Genomic DNA, 18,153 nt, shown 5'->3' on the forward strand with positions numbered 1-18,153 from the left:
CAGCAGTCTCCAGATCAAATGAAGGTACCCAGGAAAAACCATGAGCCTTGCAACTGTAAGCCACGAGCACAACTCCTGACTTGAAAATCCTCCTCCAATCCCGCATTTTGATTATATTAACTGAATCGTACAGACGCAGAAGTCTATGCAGCGCCTCGTGACAGTGATTTTACCAATGAACTCTGTAAATTCCAGGTATAACAGAAGGGACACAAAACAGTCAAGGCAGAACACTACAGTTTTTATCTTTTAGAAAATCCCAACCCCTGCAGCTAAGAAGACTGGACGCTATAGTTACAACACACCTAGAGCTGTAGAAGAATGGAAACACAATAGATAAATGGGGTGGGGGAGACACCACTATGGCTATTTTCAGCCATTTACTTACAGAAAACCCAGCATAAACTGGGACATAGCAAGGAAAAAGATGCCTTGCTAACTGAACATACCCCAATAGGAAAGTAGCACATGATATTTTTTTTTTACCTATTTAAAACACAGGTAGCAGGGGGAACAAGGATGTGGGGAGTAACTGCTAAGTTCCTTGTACTACAAGGAAGGAATGAAGTAAAAAAACCCAAGCCTGCAGGCAGGTTTTTGTTTAGTGAGCCTCTTTCTTTCTTTCTGTGCTGCTGGTAACCGTGGTAAGTATAAAAACAAAGAAAAATAATCTATTTATTTTGTAGAACAAGTCAGTAGTCCGAGACATAGAAAAAAGTAAAAACCAGTCCTTAAAAAAATGGGTTTACTAAAACAATTGTTATTTGAGAATACCCCCCTTCCTCAGCCACCTATCTTCCAGAAAACAGAGGGGCAGGGAAGTTGAAGTGGATCTGTAGCCAAGTGAAGGCCTTTAAATTCATCAAAAAATAAAGGCAAGGAAGCGTAACTGCAAACCGCATCTTATGGACCGCCTACTGGTACTGCAAGACTAATTTGAGGATGCTGGGAATACTGTGACTTAGATTTTCACAGAAGCGTATCAGTGCAGAATCAAGAGAAAGCTGGGCTGCTTGCAACCCGTTAGGAATCCCATGCGCTCGTGATATCCATAACCAGCTGCACCTTGCTTTAAACAACTTAGTGACAGGGTGTTGGTAAAGCTTAAGACAGAGAAAAATAGCTACCAGAGCAGGAAGGAGTGCTTTGCCAAGGAAACATGCCTTAGCTCCAAATTCATTTATATGTGAGCTTTCCCCAAGAAGGACAATGACCCTAATTCCTTTGGGGTAAATGCAAAACCAATGTTTTTGAGATCTATAGTTCTTCTGCTTCTAGGAACAGAAGAGAAACTGGTTTTCTATCCTCCTGGTGTGGTGTTTAAAGCAGGTTCAGTAACCACATAACATTGCCTCAATGACATGAACAGACTGAAAGAAAACCATCTCCTCTCAACCAACATGCCATTATGGGGCAACTCATGGGGCTCAAGATTCTCCAGAGTGCTCTCAATTTAAACTGCTGAGGCAAAAAAAAATTATCCATGGGCCTCACATCTGCTTAGTCTGAAGGCAGCAGCTACGCTCAGCCTTACACAGGAAACACGGGAGTAAAAATACTAAGTGGGCCTTCCAACAAGATGATATCTGCATAGCTGGGCCAGTACCCCGTGCCCGTGACATCCGCTTCATGTAATGGAAGCCAGCCATATATGGCCAGCTCCACTATAGGGCTGTACGTCTGCTGGAAGTGCAGCTTTCCAAGCGGCCATGTTAGCTTCACACCTTCTTAGTGTTCCATTTCTCTCAAGTCCCATCAAGACCAAGTAGCTGCTAACTTGTCTCCTTGAGATCCTCCATGGGTAGCTTGTAGCTCAGCAGGAAGTGAGGTGGTGGCCCATGTGTTGGACTACCTGCTCCCTGCTTCTGTTTCTTTGCACAGTTAATACAGATATAATCTTCACTTTCTGCCATTTCTGGTGAGACACCAACACAAACTTGATGAAACCATTCATCACAGCCACCATCGCACTGCACCCAGTCTACCTGTAAGACACAATACGTGCATGTTAGCTATATTGCATGAGTTGACCACTTAGTAGTATAGAAGGACAATTATAGAAAGTAAAATACATTAGAGAAGCAAGTTTAATGCCATCCATCCAGAAAAATGCAACAGCATTTCAAGCAGCTAAATTAGCTTGACATCACTTTCGTAATTCTTCCATTTCCCTCAAGTACCCCACTCATTTCTTCCACAGGATGCTAACCATCAAACCAGGCATCTTCTGAACTCCTTACCCAGACCTTCAGCCTGAGAGCAGCACCTCTAACATTACTGGAAACAGATGGCAGATGCTATCGCATTCAGTCATACTTCCCAGGTAATGTCAAAGTAGTTCAAATAGACAGACTGAGGAATGCAGAACTAGACGTTTATCAGGAAAGACTCTAAACACCATGGTTAGAGGTTGAGTGGATGGAATCCAAGAACGAGTGTGTAAGAAAAAACAGCACTATTCTATTAGGTAACCTAAACATACTTCCTTTTTAAAATCAAAGTATCATGTGGGTATTTTATTGTTTCAGTGTCAAAACTGCATTTCAACAGTCATTCATATACATTTAAGTTTTATAAAACATAAAAATCCAGAGGAATCCAAAATCCATACAAATACCTTAGATCTCTTACATTATACTGTATATTACCTGTGTTCTGAAAGAACTGGAAAGGAATGTCACATATAAGGGGGAAATCTAGAGTTCAGGGATAGATCAAATGCTTTGTATGTAGAAAGTTTCAATATCCAATAACTCTAGGCCCTACCTAGGAATACAGCTTACCTGCTTCCAACCTGAGCAGACAGTACTGGGCTACCTGGGTGAAAGACATGACTCACTGTAAGGCAGTTTTATTTATATTTATTTATATATATATCATCCACTAAAGCTGACATAACCATGAACCTTGTCGCCATGAACTCTTAAGCGAAGTTAGTTTCATCATTCACCCACAGTGGTTGTAGACCTACTGTAAAATTCCCATCCACGCTGAAAACAGTCCTTTCTCTTTTTGCTGTTCTAATCTCAGCTTCTGATTTCCAGCAGTACTTATAGTCACTACTCATAGGATTCCAGGCTTGTTTTTCTGCTTTGGTTTTTGTTTGCAAAAATGTAGTACAAGATTAATGGCCACCATACATTGGCAGAACTGGGACAAAGAAGGAAATTCAAGTGGGTGGAAGTGTTAAAATGATAGTAATGAGGGGGAAAAAGAACATACCACCAACAAATATTCTGACATTAAAAGTAAAGTATGGTTTAATTTTCTGTACAGAGAAGAGTTTGTTTCAGATGATAAAACTGGAAATCTAATCTTAATGCAACCAAAAGGCTGAATTAAGTATAATGAATGCATGGATACTCTAATCCAATCCCATTTTCTTTCATTTATTTTGTCTCCAAGTAGCTCACTTGAGGTAGCAGCTTTAAAAAGATGCTATCCTGTATTCACATTCTGCCAATGCAAGACATTCTAAGGGGCAGGAATTTAAATCTGTATTTCATTCTGGTTAACACAATAGTTGCTTACATTTTAAGACTTGGCTGAACAAGGCTTTATTTTGATTTTGTTCAACTATCCAAACTGCAGTGGGAGAGAAAAGTAGCAGTTATTGTTATAATACCATGACTCTACATTAAGGAATGTGATACTAAGTACATCCAGTGCATAATGCACTTCCCTAGTACTGGGTAAACCCCAAAAACTGGGTGGTCCCAACATCCACACCAAGGCAAGATTTTCAGAGATATCACCAAACTTCTAGGTCTCCATGAGAATCCTAGATGTATTCCAATAATTAACTCCATTAACATGTTCATCCATATAGTTGCCAGGAATCAAGACTGACTTGAAGGTGAATGAATGAATGAATGAATGAATGAATGAATGAATGAATGAATGAATTTAACAAACTTTCCGTATCACATTTTGCCCAAATCTGAAATCAGGATACAAAAGAAAGACAGCACCTTTGTCATGGGCAAATATTACTATGTTGAAAAGTGGAGATCCATCTCTACACTCCCTTAACTGGGGTGATGAGCTGCTACAGATGATGTATCATGAAAGATTTTACATCATTTGAAATATACTAGCTTTTTACTTGTTAATGGCCTGATTAGTGTGAAAAGCAATAGGCTGCCTTCAGGCAGAGTTGTTCCCAATTAGTTGTTCACCTTTTTACTGGCACATTCTCTGGTTTATGAATAACCACAGGAATAAGAGTAAAGGGACAAGTGTTTCCAAAGCTAATTAATAGATACTGTATTTTGTATCTGCTCCCACTGTTATCTGAAAAATATAACCCAGTGAATGTATTTCCAAGTAATGAAATACACCCTAGAAGCTACAGTATTTTTTAAAATCTATTAACTTGGCTTATAACCAATACAACGAAGACCTAGACTGTGACTCTTTTGCTTGATTTGTTTGTATTTAGTTATTTTATTTATTAAATTTATATGCCGCCCATCTCCCCCAGAGGGTGACTCTGGGTGGCTCACAATTAAAATCAAACATTAAAAACAGTAAAATATAAATATCCATATTAAATTAGCTAAAATATAATATATAAAAAACTATATACATAAAAAGACTATAAAATTCAAGATGGGGGGGGCAGAATCAATTACCCCACCAGCCAATTCCAACAATGCAAGGCCCCATCAGGGCCCTAAGCCATCTGGCATAGCCAAGATTTCACACTCTTCCTGAAGGCCATGAGAGTGGGGGCGTACCACATCTCAGGTAGTAAGTTGTTCCACAGGGAGTAAGTTGTATATACTGTATCTTTGTAAGATTTTTCTGTAGATTGGAACAATTAGCCAGGAAGTAAACAAATAACACCCATCTCTTTTCGATCCGATCAAAGGCCAATCTAGCCCAGCATCTTGTTCCTATTTTGGCCAACAAGATTTCAGATTTCAACTATAATGTGAATGTTAGACACTTGCTCACTTTCCTCCATACAGTGGTACCTCGGGATACGAACTTAATCCGTTCCGTGACTCTGGGCGTATCCCGAGTTGGTCGTAACCCGAAGGAAATTTCCCCATAGGGTTCAATGTAAATCCGGTTAATCCGTTCCGCCCTCTGAATTTGGTCGCACCCCGAGGCAAATTTCCCCATAGGGTTCAATGTAAATCCGGTTAATCCGTTCCGCCCTCCGCCCGAATTTGGTCGCAACCCGAGGCAATTTCCCATAAGGTTCAATGTAATTACCGTTAATCCGTTCTGGCGTCCACGGACCACACGGAAAGCGGCCGGGCGCGGCGTGGTGCGGCGCGAAAATGGCCGGGTGCAGCGCGGCGCGGCGTGAAAACGGCCCGGCGCGAAAACGGCCCGGCGCGGCGCGAAAACGGCCCGGCCCGGCGCGGCGTGAAAACAGCCCGGCGCAGCGCGAAAACGGCCGCGGACCACGCAGCAGGGCCGGAAAAACAGCCGCGGACCACGTGGCACGGGCGGAAAAATGGCCGTGGACCACGTGGCACGGGCAGAAAATGGCCGCGGACCACGTGGCACGGGCGGAAAATGGCTCGTACCCTAAGGCGGAGTTCGCAAACCGAGGTAAAATTTTGGGGCCAGAGCTGGTCGTAACCCGAAAAATTCGCAAGCAGAGGCGTTCGTATCCCGAGGTATCACTGTAATTTGCATTTTAATATCAATAGTTTTGCCATAGAAGAATACTCTAATCAAGGAACTACCAAGGAGATAAACAATCAAGCAGACAAACTATCAAGCAGAAAACAATACCCTAATCAACGAACTACCAAGGAAAAAACCACACCCCCACCAAAACTGGCAGGGCAAGCTATGTATATAAACAGGGAGCAAACCCCACAGTCACTAGCACTGATGATGTTACATAGTCAAGTAATGAAATGTCTGCAAGCAAACAACCAAGCTCAGAGAACACCAAGGACTCCACATCAACAGTTTTCTCCATTAATTTCTCTCCTGCCTTTTTCTGCACCTTTAAATTTCACCAAGATAAAGTAAACTTATTAGTTTTTAATTTGCGTTTAATACTGTATACCACCCAGAGTTGCTAGGGAGATGGATGACCTTACAAATTTGATGGATGGGTGTGTGCGTGTGTGTACACACAAGCATCATAAGTGCAGAGTTAGCATTCATAAAATCACTTTGGTCATTTTGTTCATTATGAAAGGTGAATCTCAAAGGCTTGTAAAATGAGGCCAGTTATGCCTTTCCACTAGATAATTTTTACAGGATAGATTGCACTCTCACCACTGGAAGAAATTAGAGTGAAATACAGCACTAAATATTATTAATAGGCATACAAATTGGTACTTGATATTATCCATGTGCAGATGAGACACCTATGCTTTTTATTCAATACACATGACATGGAGTTATGTTTAGAGACAAAGTACAAAGAAGAAAAGCCAACTAAAAGTCAAGTAAGGCTAAGGTGGTCATTATTAAGCAGATCCTCTGATGACTACCAAGCCAGATTAAAAAAAACTCCTTCAATAAAGAACTAGGGAGTCGCCACCTTCTCAAGCTCAGTACCTTGAATTTGGAACACTGCTTGTTGCAGCTGTTTTTGTCTTTTTAACACTATACTTCTTAAAGCAGCTATAGCTTTACTTTCTTATTAAAAATTAGGGAATTATTTTGATCTTCATAATCTGGGTGGGAAGCAACAGGTTCATACTCAACCCTAGCAAGACTGAGTGGCTATGGGTATTTAGCCCCACCTGGATACAGAGATTCCGCATCTTTAGCCTTGATCAGTGAGTCTTTAGCCTACTAAAGCTGGCATGCAATTTAAAGGTCTTCATGGGCTCCAGTTTCTGCTCCATGCAGACCTATCTTGTGTGCCAATTACACTAATTTCTGAAACAGGAGGGCCTTGGGACAGTCATTCATGCTGTGGTCACCTTGTGTGTGGATTACTATAGCACACTGTACATGAGGCAGCCCTTGAAAACCACTCAGAAGCTACAGACAGTCCAGAATGTGGCAGACCAGGTAGTTATGGGCATGCCTCAGTATGCCCATGTAACACATCTGCTTCAGGAGCTACACTGGTTGCCAGGATATGCTAAGTTTTCTGTGTAGCTAATCTTCAGTCATTGTTGTTCGTCTGCATTTAGTATTGTATGCTGCCCAGAGTAATCTTGAACTGGGTAGCTTTACAAATTTAATATGTTAAATTAAACGTTGAAGCTGGAGTACTATGCAGTAAACTCCAATGATTCTTTTAAACTATCATTCCAGGTCATCTCCTAGAATGGATCACTGGCCATACATTATTGTGCTTCCTTAGTGCTACTATTAAAGACATGTCAACCTGTGACATCTCAAATAAATTAACCAAGATGCTTTCTTAAGTATAATAATACAGTTAGGACACAAGCATACATAACTGTTTCCTGCCATGAAATGGTTTTCCTGTGATTTGTCAAAATCTACCAGTGTCTTGGCAGTAGGCAGCATTGAGTTGGACAAGCATTTAATGAAAAGGCATAAATTGGTAGTATATTTTAAATTAATTTCTACAAATATTTACAAAGTTTATACAAAACAAAATAACCAGTGCATTGTATATGTTAATCTGTTGTGTGATTAGTCCATAAAACAAAATGATTTAGTTTCTTCAGAATGCGCTTCTTAGTTTTCTGCAGTTAAACCCTGCAGCAAAGTTCTCTCTTTTACAGCATATGGAAATTTTTGCAGCAGCTTCAGTCCTCATGCAGGATTTAAATTTCCCACAAAGGAATAGCTTTGTGTTCACCAAGAATTTTACTCTGCCAACAATATTATGTGTTCACTTAAACAAATCTCTTAGTGCACAAAACACTTTTAATCTCCCTTTTTCCCCAAGAATGATCAGTTGTACTACTGCACATATGCATTAGTTGATATTCAAAGCATTGCTGATATAGAAGTGAATCCTGGCAGTATGCATGCATACACATGTCCAAAACTGATTCGTGGGATGTTCTCTGAACAAAATCACAAAACTACTGAGAGTTTGAATGCTGCTCTAAGCAGACTGTTCCTGACACTGGAATCCATGGTTGTCTGCTAAAGTTCAGAATCCAGTGGACAAGACTGAATTCTGCATTAGCAATGGCTAGTCAAATATACATATTGAAGTAGTACATATACCATAAAATTCCTGTTGAAGAACAAACATGTTATGGTTTCTATCTTTTAAATAAAGCATGGCCAAAACATTCAAAGATACAGCCCTGGAGTCTGAAAAAGACTAGCAATGTTCTTTGAAAACATCAGCCAAGGTGACCCACCTTGTCCTTGCATGGCCTCTGACAGTTTTGTGCAGCACATACTGCATTTTCATCATCGGACTCTTCAGCTCCTGACCAGTCATACTTGGAGGGGATATCCAAAACTTTCTTCTCCCTCTTTTTTTCAGTGCACTCTTTCACCAGCTCTACCTTTGTTGCTGCCACTTTCTCACGCTTCTTCTTTCGTTCTTCTTCTTTAGCCAGCTTTTTGGCCAGTTTGTTCAGCTCCTTTGTCTTGTCTATTGTCAGCTTTAGCTTCTTCTTCTTTGGTTTCTCCAACTTCTTCAGCTCTTTAGACTTCTGCTTCATGTCACCAAAGAACTGCTCTGCTTTCTCTAATTTGCGCTTCCTTTTCCTCTCAGAAGCATCTCTTCCCCGTGTTTTTAATGGCTTCTCATCCATGCTCTCATCCTTCAAGAAACAAAAGAAAGATGTTGATGACTGCCAGATAATTGCCCTTGTATATCATAAACCAAAGTGAAGAAACTAGTTTCCATAAGCACACAGCACTTCCAGTGGGTGAATAAGCTCATTCAAAGGGGGGAAGAGGCAAAGTAAATGATAATCACAATGCCAGGTTACTACATAAAGTCTAATGTGGCACGCTCTATTTTGGAACCAAGTGGATGTTAAACAATTTGTAAGATAACATACACATACCACTAGCTAGTAATTTGCTTTCTTGGGAAGTGCCAATCAGAAGGATTGGAGTGGACAGCTATTCATCATTTACTAAAAAGAGCCCTACAAAGTCTATATATTTCTTTTTCCTCTGCATCAATAACTGAAGATGCAATTAATTCTTTTCAGGAGGCTGTATCTGACCATTTCATTTTCAATGGCTAATTCCTTATACTTTGCAATCACAGACCCTTAGACTGCTGGGCTTTCTCTGCTAATGGCAAGCAACAAGCTTTTTGCAGCATGTGAATGGGAAGGACCAAACATTCCTGGCACTTAAAATAGGGATAGGCTACCTTTTGCATCGAATTATGAGTTGCTTACCCCAGGATGCTCCTGACTTCTGAGCAAAAAGGTGTGGTAAAATGTTCAACTGTATGGATTCATTGAGAAATGGAAAATGGAGTAAATAACAGTGGAAGGGCAGGTGTGATGAGCCTATAGGGCTTGAAGGAAGGCTTTGGTAAGGAAGCAAATCCTGAAGAGTAAATTAAACAAGAGGCAATCCAATAAAGAGATGAGAAACCAGCAGTAGGAATCATTTGCCCTCTACAATACCACTTTGTCAAAGTTAATTTTATGCATGATTTTGTTATTATCTTTGTGACAGAAAATGCCCATTTTTACCTCCATGATATGCAGAAATCTATCTTCAGAGGGTGGATGCGTTGCCTGCAAAATCCGCCAGATGTGCTGGGTCTCATCAAGAGATACTTCTAAGAGATCTCCTATCATCATTAGATCTTCTAGCTGTGATTTGGCTCCAGAAGACAGTTCAAGCACAGGGGGCTCTAAACTGCGAGGAACTAAAGGGCTTTTACGGGGTTGCTTTCTTGGGGTATTGGAACCTTTCAAAAAGAAAAAAAAAAGAAAAAAAAATCACATCTAAAACTAAAGAGTAAAAAACAAATGTTCTGATTTACCATTAACATAATCTAAAATATAAAAAGGACTAAATTTTGATTTCTGAAAAAAATTCAAATATGCAGTTTCCTAGAGTTGATGGCCTCATTGTCATTAATTATAGACAGGTAGAAAATGAAGTAATTTGGATGTTTTAACACCACAGAAGAACTGAGAATCTGTAGTTAATTATTACCCAGGTACACTAAGTACTTATTTGGAGTATACACCCTAAGACCCCAGAGATATATACAACTTCTGAAACCTTCAGAAGTTGCTAACAAGTTACAGTTTTTAATGTGACAGAAATAGACTATGATTAAATAATAGTCCTGTTCATGTTTTGAAAATGATTTGGAAGAGGTTTGAGCCACCACCTGTCCACGATTCAGTAATGCAGCCACATTGTTTTTCAGGCTTCCATGTGAGTTTGAAAAAAGATAACACTACTTTAAGAATCATTTTAACTCCTTAAGATAGCCACATCTTTTTTCAGGTTCATGCAGAAGCCTGGGAAAAGATATGGCTGCAGTGCTTAATAATGGAGAGTACTGTGCTCACATGGTATCTGAAACACTCTATCAAGTGTATCTCTGCAGTATCTGATCTATCTATCTATCTATCTATCTATCTATCTACCTACCTACCTACCTACCTGCAAATGAAGTTAATCAAATCTAGTTTTCATCTTGGCCCCACCAACTAATTTTTGGAGTGTGGCCCCAGTGCGTGGGGTATGCTGCTTAGAGACTTTTTTGGGATTGAACAGCTTATAAATTGCAATAACAAATAATGGCACTGCAGATATTGTATTATACAGAAAAATAGGATTACTTTGAGAACAGCTTTTGGAAGCTGATGAATATGCATGTTCAGCACAGAAAGAGGGAGCTGTCCACATATGTGTTACTACTTCTTCAGATTTGATGGGAATTTCTTCATCACAGAAGAGGTTAGGCTCCAGACTGCTAGAAGACTTTACACTAGCGTTGTCCTAAAGAAAAATACAGCAGAAACATGAGATTATGGAGCAGGATCTAAGCATTTTAATAGGACCCCTCATAGGCTTGCTAACAGAAATTACCTACATTAAATATGGGGTAAGTTAGTAGTTTTCTTTCGGTTACTACCACAATACACTGGCAAAAGATAATAGTTATCTCAGAATGAAAAGGAGGATAATGCATTTTGCTTTTCTAAAAATGTAAACTTTGCACTAACTTTTTTTTTAAAAAGTCAAAACTTTCCCAAGAGACTTCTGATCATCTTGTTGTATCAAACAACTTTATAGTTATGATTGTAAGCTTTTTTGCTGGTGAAATCTCACTGAAGGAATAAAACAATTATTAAAGATAGTGAACTCAGAAATTTTTTTGCAAGACTAACCTTTATGTCATAGCCATATGCTTCTCTAATGTCTTCATCTGAATCTGTTTCTTCATCATCATAATCCATAGTCTGCCGAGGAGATGAAGACACACTACTCGTAGCCCGATTAAATCCAGATTGCTGAAAACTAGTCAAATGACCCTATGTGATGAAAGAGACTTTCTGAATTAAAAAAATATCCAGTAAAACTTGTACAAGGTAGCAAAACTTACTTGAGTTGATCAGTAGAGTTGCAATTCAGATTAAAAGAAACTAATCTTTGCTTTAAAATTATATTTCTACAGTAAGAGTTAACATTTCATTTCTAAACTTCTAAGATACAACTATGAATACTCTCCCTTGTTCACAGATGTTGAGAATACTATAATCACTAGCTTCTTCACTTTTATAATCAGTGCCTCTGATATCTGTGGGAGTTAGTAACTGATAAAATACCTGAAAATATTAGAATTTTGTAAACATTGAAGGCATCAAACTAAAACAAATATTTATAATCAGAATTATTGATAATCAGCTGGGACTGATATAGTTATATCTATTGTATGTTAATTACATAACCTGAAAAGAGAAAAATAATAAAAACATTTTGAAATATCTTATTGCACAATTCTTGCTGGGAAGCACACAGAAATCTCAAAATAAATGGTATTCCCCCGAGCTATCTCTGTAATATATAGCAAAGGAAGGTTCAGATCAGAAACAGACAATATACAGCTATTCTACAATTGTTGGACTGCATATCCTATCAGCTCTAGCCCACATAATTAATGGCGAAGAATGCTAGGAACTGCATTCAGTATCTGAAGGGTTAAAGATCACTGGAATAAAAAATGAATTCAGTATTAAATATAAAGGGATGCAAATCCCAAAGAGAAAGTTATAGTAGGCAAAAGAGTAGCCAATAGGAAAAAGATGTCACGCTAACTTCTTAGAAGTACAATTCCTAAGTGATATGAAAACTACTGTATTCATGTTTTAAAAGCTGTGCTGTTTGTAAGATTCTGAAATTTCTTGCATTGAAATATAACAATTTGTTCCTGGGTTTTTATAATCTGTAAAAACCCTTCTAGTTAATGTGTATTCATTATGTTCTAAAACAGAACTGTGTTCTGATGATTTGGACTTAATTCACACCACCATTCTATTCCAACTGAATCTGTTCGGTAAAAAGGTACAAGATGTTTAAGAAGTCTACACAAAAGAAATCACCAACTTTTAGGTTCCAGAAGGAAAGCATTCAGACCAAACTATGCGACAATGCTTAAGCAATAAGGCTCAAATCTACAGGAATCCACAGGAAAAGAGGGGAGAACTAGTACATGCACCAGGGAAATGAACTAATACCTGTAAATCAGGATTGGCAGCTGCCTTCTGGAGCTCCGCGCTGATAATTTTCTCTGTTTTCTCCCGTGCTGCCTGTTCTACCATACGCTGGCTCAACACAGAAAGTTTGGCCAGTGCAGAAGATAGTTCATCAGTGGCCAGGGCTTGCCGTGCTCGGTCCTGCCAGCTCATAGCTCGCTCTGTCAGGCACTGCAGTGCTTCACCCTCGGGCAACCGTACTGGGAGTTTTTGCAAGGACACTAACAGAGATAAAATAGTCTCAAGACGAGGCCTTCGAGATCGCATACAAAGCGGGCACAAGAACTTGACTTCTTTGGCAGGCCAGCTGGAGCCCTTCTTTTGGGAGCTAGTTTTGGGGAGGGTCACGCAAGTGCTATGAAACCAGTCTTTGCAAAGTTCACACTGTAGCATAAATCCACTGGCTGTCTTACGGCAGATGCAAAACTTGATTTCTTCAATGCGATCTACCATTGTCATCTTGGCCAGGTTGGCTTCCCTGAGGGCATGCATAGCTTCAACCTCTTTCTGTTCCCGGTCTTTGAAGACAGCCACCTATTCCATGGGGAGAACAGTTGAGAACCACTCAGTGCATTTCATTTGCAAGACTCACATTCTTAGACCAGGGCAGGATTTTTTTTTTTTACACAAGATGATACACAATACAAATGAACAAGCTGAATACTTGTTCCAAGCTGCAAAAATCTGAAAATGTAATATACCTGATCAAGTAAAAAGTACTTGTGGAAAAAAATTCGTATGTGGAACCTGAAATCACTAACATTTTCAATGGAATATCATATTTAATTACCATCTGAAACTTACTTACAAAGGTCTAACCTAGCTTACATAGGGAAAAAGGTTCATAATCAGAATTCTGCTACAGAAATGATCTTGTTCAAGTATCCATCAACCTAACCTCATCCTTCATGAGACAAGAAACACAAGAAGGCCTTCAAAGATGGCTGCACAGCACTAGCAGCTTCATGCCGGTTGCTGTGAATGACAACCTACAAGCTGATATTCACAGCCTGCTAATCTACCTGCCAGACAGGTGCAGACCTAGAATCAATACCTTCAGGAGAAAGAGATGCTGCTTGTCATATTGTCAGAGAGAGATAACCCAACCATTCTCTCAGAGACAGAATGCTTGAACTGTTTTTCAAACAAAGAGAGAACAAAGAGGGCAGATCCACAGGAGAAATTGGAGAAAGAGGTAGGGGAAAGGAATGAGGTTATGTTCATCTCCCCAGGAGCTTCAGAATTAAATTACTGGTATCTCCAGAAAGTCCAAAAGTAACTGAAAAAGAGGGAATATCTGTTTTGGGAAACTTCTAGATATGTTGCATTAGGTTTAATCTTAGTATTATCATGTAGTGGTAAAGTCCCCTGCTTCTATTTCTCTGCATAAGGTAGAGAACATTGTATTCATGCGGCTATAATATTTGTGTAGAATCTTGTATTCTCCAATCTCTTTCTCTCTTTTTTTAGTTTTTTATCATTTGTAGCAGACCACTGCCATCTTGTGATGGAGCATATCTTTTCCATTTTATTTTGGACTGTCTTTGGATTTTTTGTTTGACTGCTAATAGACAACTCTATCTTCTTTAACATGGTAGGTTTGCATCTTAACATCTAAAGTTAACAAGAATTATTACAGTATTTTGTCTTCCTTTTTAAAAAAAATAGTTTGCTTATATCCAGTGAAATTGGTTTGTCTCTCAAGGAGGAAAGGATGGAAAACCCTACTTGCATGCTTATAAGCTACAGAGCCAGGAGGTTCCATTATAGAAATTCTTTCCTTTTTGTTCATTTTTACGTTTTACTCACTGCTCTCTCTCTCACGTGCTTAGGGTTAGGATGGGATGGTAAATGAGGCACTGCCTAGGAGACAAATGGTAGTATGGGTGGATACCAGCAAGCTGCTAACCTAGAGAAGGTGGCTATGAAGACCCAGAGGGCTTCTCGGAAAGGAGGTTTCAGATATCCACCCTTCTAACCCATGGGGTCAACTTTTCCATTACATCAGTTTTATGTAAAGTAGTGCATGCTTCAGAAATATAAGATATGTTTTAAAATTCATGAGACTATGAGTGACCCTCAATCCACGGAAGCCGGAAAAAAAGGATGTGGCTTTTTTTAATGAGTTTCTTTCAAAATGGAGCTGCTTTAATGGGCCAAGTCATTGAAGCAACCACCTGTTTTTCCAGGCTCTTTGCATATTCCAAAATACCTCTTCGAAACCATTTTCAAAGTATAACCCTGATGTAAACTGTACACTAAGTAATAATCTGGCTAAGATATTCTGTAGCAGCTACACCTCACAGTGCCAGATCCCTAAGCACCTGCAGATTACGCATCTGTTCACAGTACTACTCTGTCAAGAACATGGGATAATTCTAAATCCCAGAATGGTTCATCAATTGACCATCAAAGCTTTCATCTTCTCTAGATCATAGGTCAGTTCACACAACCATATCCAACTCCTCGCTTTGTCCAGACAGATTTAGGATTTCCAAAGCCTTCTTGGTATCAGTTGAAAAAGATACAGAGCTCAGTGTCATCAGTATTATGTATCCAGTTGAGTTTTGCCTAGTAATTAAATTATTGAGCTATAAATCCTAATGTCCCCATTTTACTCTCTTTTGCTATGAGTTCTATAGGTGGCATTTGGTGAGTTATCAGACATTTCACAATTATTGTAGCTATAAATTTAAAGCTACAAAGAAAAATCAAGTTTGTGGTCAGTAGATTCTATAATTATTCCAAAATGAATTCATGTTTGCTAAAGTAATCTGCACAATTGCAGTGTTTATTTCACACTCAAGAGCAAAGATTTAGCAGGATGTTTAGCAAAGAATGATAGCTTCAAAACCCCAAGACAGCATAAAGGAATATGTTCTAAGATTGAAAAAGATGTTTTATTATAATATCATTTAAGCTGTACTAGTCACATATAAATCAGTAACTAGAATGATGGCTTGTGCGAGCAATACCAGATGTTATCTTTAAGGGTCAATAATAACACCCAATTTAAAAGTGTAATGCCCATTGAATGTTCAAAGTATGAAAATGCTAGTAACTGAATAAAATACAGGATGCTTACTTATAATAAAGGTTGCAAACCTAAGATGTTTGTTGTTAGTTGTCACTAAGAGTTGACAACAACTTGATGAAACATAATCAATTATCAAACTTAAAAAGATGTGTATATGCAAAATAAAATTCTTAGAAACAGAAGTTTCTTATCAATAAGGATACAATTGCAGAAAAAGTAACTGCTAAAAATAAGACTAATGAGTATAGCATAGGTTAGCATCCATGGATAAAAATAAAATATAATTGAGATCTCAAGCTTAACTTGTGAGACTGTAAATCCTGAAAATTCTATCATTTTACTGATGGAATTATCGGTAATACTAAACTCAGATTCAACTCTACTGAATGCCTTTCAATGGGTTGGTCTTCTCCACGGAATGAAAAATTTTCATTCTAACATCTAATGGGGCTTCTATTACAATGTATTCTAATAACTGTTAGTTATGAGTAATAACTATTCTGATAGTTCTAAAGTACTGTAAAATCTGGATTCTCTGGACCTCCAATGAGCAGACAAAATTTTACATCAGATTTTACCCCCAAACAATGGACTAAATCTGTTGTCTCAGAAGATTCCGTGAAATTGATATAATTTATATTAGTTGTGTAATTCCAGAATTATTTTACGTTATTTGCATCCATTTAACATAAACTGACACAAATGATATAAAAACATTATTTATGTAATTACACAAATGAAGTAATTACATCAATATAATTCTGATTTAATGGATATTTGGATTTAATGGATACCCTTTCCTCCAAGTGGTCTATTAAATCAAGATTTAATTGCTGCTCTAAAAGCAACAGGCTTTTAGGTTCATAGTAAGGTAAATACACAAGAGCCTGCTAGTGGGAACAGGAATAGCCAAAAGAATATGGGCTCTTACCACAGCTGCAGTGTCCCTATACTCTTCTAGTCCATCTTCTAGTTCACTCAAGGATTCCATGTCAAGATCTTTTTCCTTCTCCTTCTCTATCAACTCCTTTACTCTTTTTCGTCTATTCTTACTGCTTCCATATACACCAATGTCAGTTCGAGGGCTAAGAACCTATAATAAAAAAATAAAAGATCAGACTTACAAATGCTTTTACAAAACCTTGAAATTCTATTAGGCAAATTTTATTAAGTTTGCCTAACTCAAACTTAGCCACAATTTTCACAGGATCTGGGCCATGTTAATTTTAGAAGGATTTTTACAGAGAGCATTAATCAGCTGAATTCAAATGGAGAACATTTTTGTTGCAGCCAAAGCAGTTAAGTTTTCCTAAAGACAATCCGCTTACGTGATAATGAAATTTTATATTCGCTTCAGCCCTATACAAAACTGTTGCTTTTTAAACCCTTAACTATAACCAAGGGACTGAAGTTTTAAAGCTGTATCAGTCACTTGCATAAAAGAAGATAATCAACAACAATTGCAGCATTGTCTTATAAGTTGCTTCTCTGGATCCTGGTACATGTTTTCCACGACTAACCTGTAAAAGCGTATAGCTTGAATTCTTCTTAAGAAAAGTTCGGCCTGTGCGTTCCCTCCATGCACGGGCTGCTGCTACCTGTGAGTCAACTTGTGGCAGTGCATCCAGACGGACAGGTATGAGGCGGCCTTTTGCGGACAGATTCTCGAGTTGCTCTAGATATGCATAATTACTTCCATTCTGCATGAATAAAAAATCATTCTCATCTAGGCACTCTCGCAATAAAGCAAAAGGAACTGATCACAACTTAAAACTTGATTTCAATCACTGCATTTTTTTTTAAAGCATTATGTTGGTCTTCAATATTACTACCAGGTTAGCCAGTAAGATAAAATGGGTTAATAGAATAAAACGTCCCAGTAAACACGAATACAAGAATACAGTAAGAGAATAAAATCATTGCAGAATAAAACTTTAACCACATTTTAATGAAGGGCATGGGAAATTAACAAGGGGTTCTGTCTAAATATACATTTTTAGATGAGTCAAATGAAGTCACGCATTATTGGATTAGTCTCTTAATTAGCAGATGGGTTTCTTATTAAAAATGTTCAGACTCAGCAATTAATCCGTTTGAGTACCCACAATTAAATTTTAAGGTGGGTGCAGAAAACAGAACACTAAATTCTATCACAGTTAAATACATCCTGAGCCAGAGAACAGAATCCTTACTTCATGAGAAACAAGTAAATTTTGCAGCAAGAACCAAGAGTATCACAATGTTATTATTTGACTCTTCATAATGAAATGTAAAGGCAGAATCTGAACACTTCCTGAGCTGTTTGGAATCAAACATACCTGAATGGCCTCCACTTTGGCCGTCCAATCTCGAGCGCGCTGCAGGGCTTCTCTCAACGCCAGTATGTTGGGCAGGTAAGCTGGGATATTCTTTGCTTCGTTCACAATACTCTCCAAAGCAGCAATGCTTTGTCGAGGTCTAAGGGTAGAGAACAAAAACCATAACTCAGCTGAAATACAT

The 18,153-nt window shown here is 38.5% G+C and overlaps 1 protein-coding gene across 2 annotated transcripts in view; it reads right to left on the reverse strand.

The window, feature by feature from the left end:
• Positions 1–220: 220 nt before the first annotated feature.
• The window catches only part of KDM5A (lysine demethylase 5A), a 49,039-nt gene continuing 31,106 nt past the window's right edge, over positions 221–18,153 (reverse strand). For both annotated transcript variants that reach the window (XM_088141222.1, XM_088141221.1), the window contains 9 exons: positions 17,973–18,111; positions 17,175–17,354; positions 16,586–16,747; positions 12,600–13,151; positions 11,253–11,396; positions 10,701–10,860; positions 9,591–9,811; positions 8,283–8,693; positions 221–1,985 (listed from right to left, as the gene is read on the reverse strand). In XM_088141222.1, the coding sequence (XP_087997348.1) occupies positions 1,773–1,985; positions 8,283–8,693; positions 9,591–9,811; positions 10,701–10,860; positions 11,253–11,396; positions 12,600–13,151; positions 16,586–16,747; positions 17,175–17,354; positions 17,973–18,111 (2,182 nt within the window). In that variant the 3' untranslated portion in view covers positions 221–1,772. The remainder of the gene's footprint in view (positions 1,986–8,282; positions 8,694–9,590; positions 9,812–10,700; positions 10,861–11,252; positions 11,397–12,599; positions 13,152–16,585; positions 16,748–17,174; positions 17,355–17,972; positions 18,112–18,153) is intronic.

The sequence above is a fragment of the Python bivittatus genome, unplaced genomic scaffold (assembly GCF_059951505.1).
Source record: "Python bivittatus isolate LINGU-HERP-01145 unplaced genomic scaffold, Pbiv_v1 ctg000330_np1212, whole genome shotgun sequence".
NCBI classification, from domain to species: Eukaryota; Metazoa; Chordata; class Lepidosauria; order Squamata; family Pythonidae; genus Python; species Python bivittatus.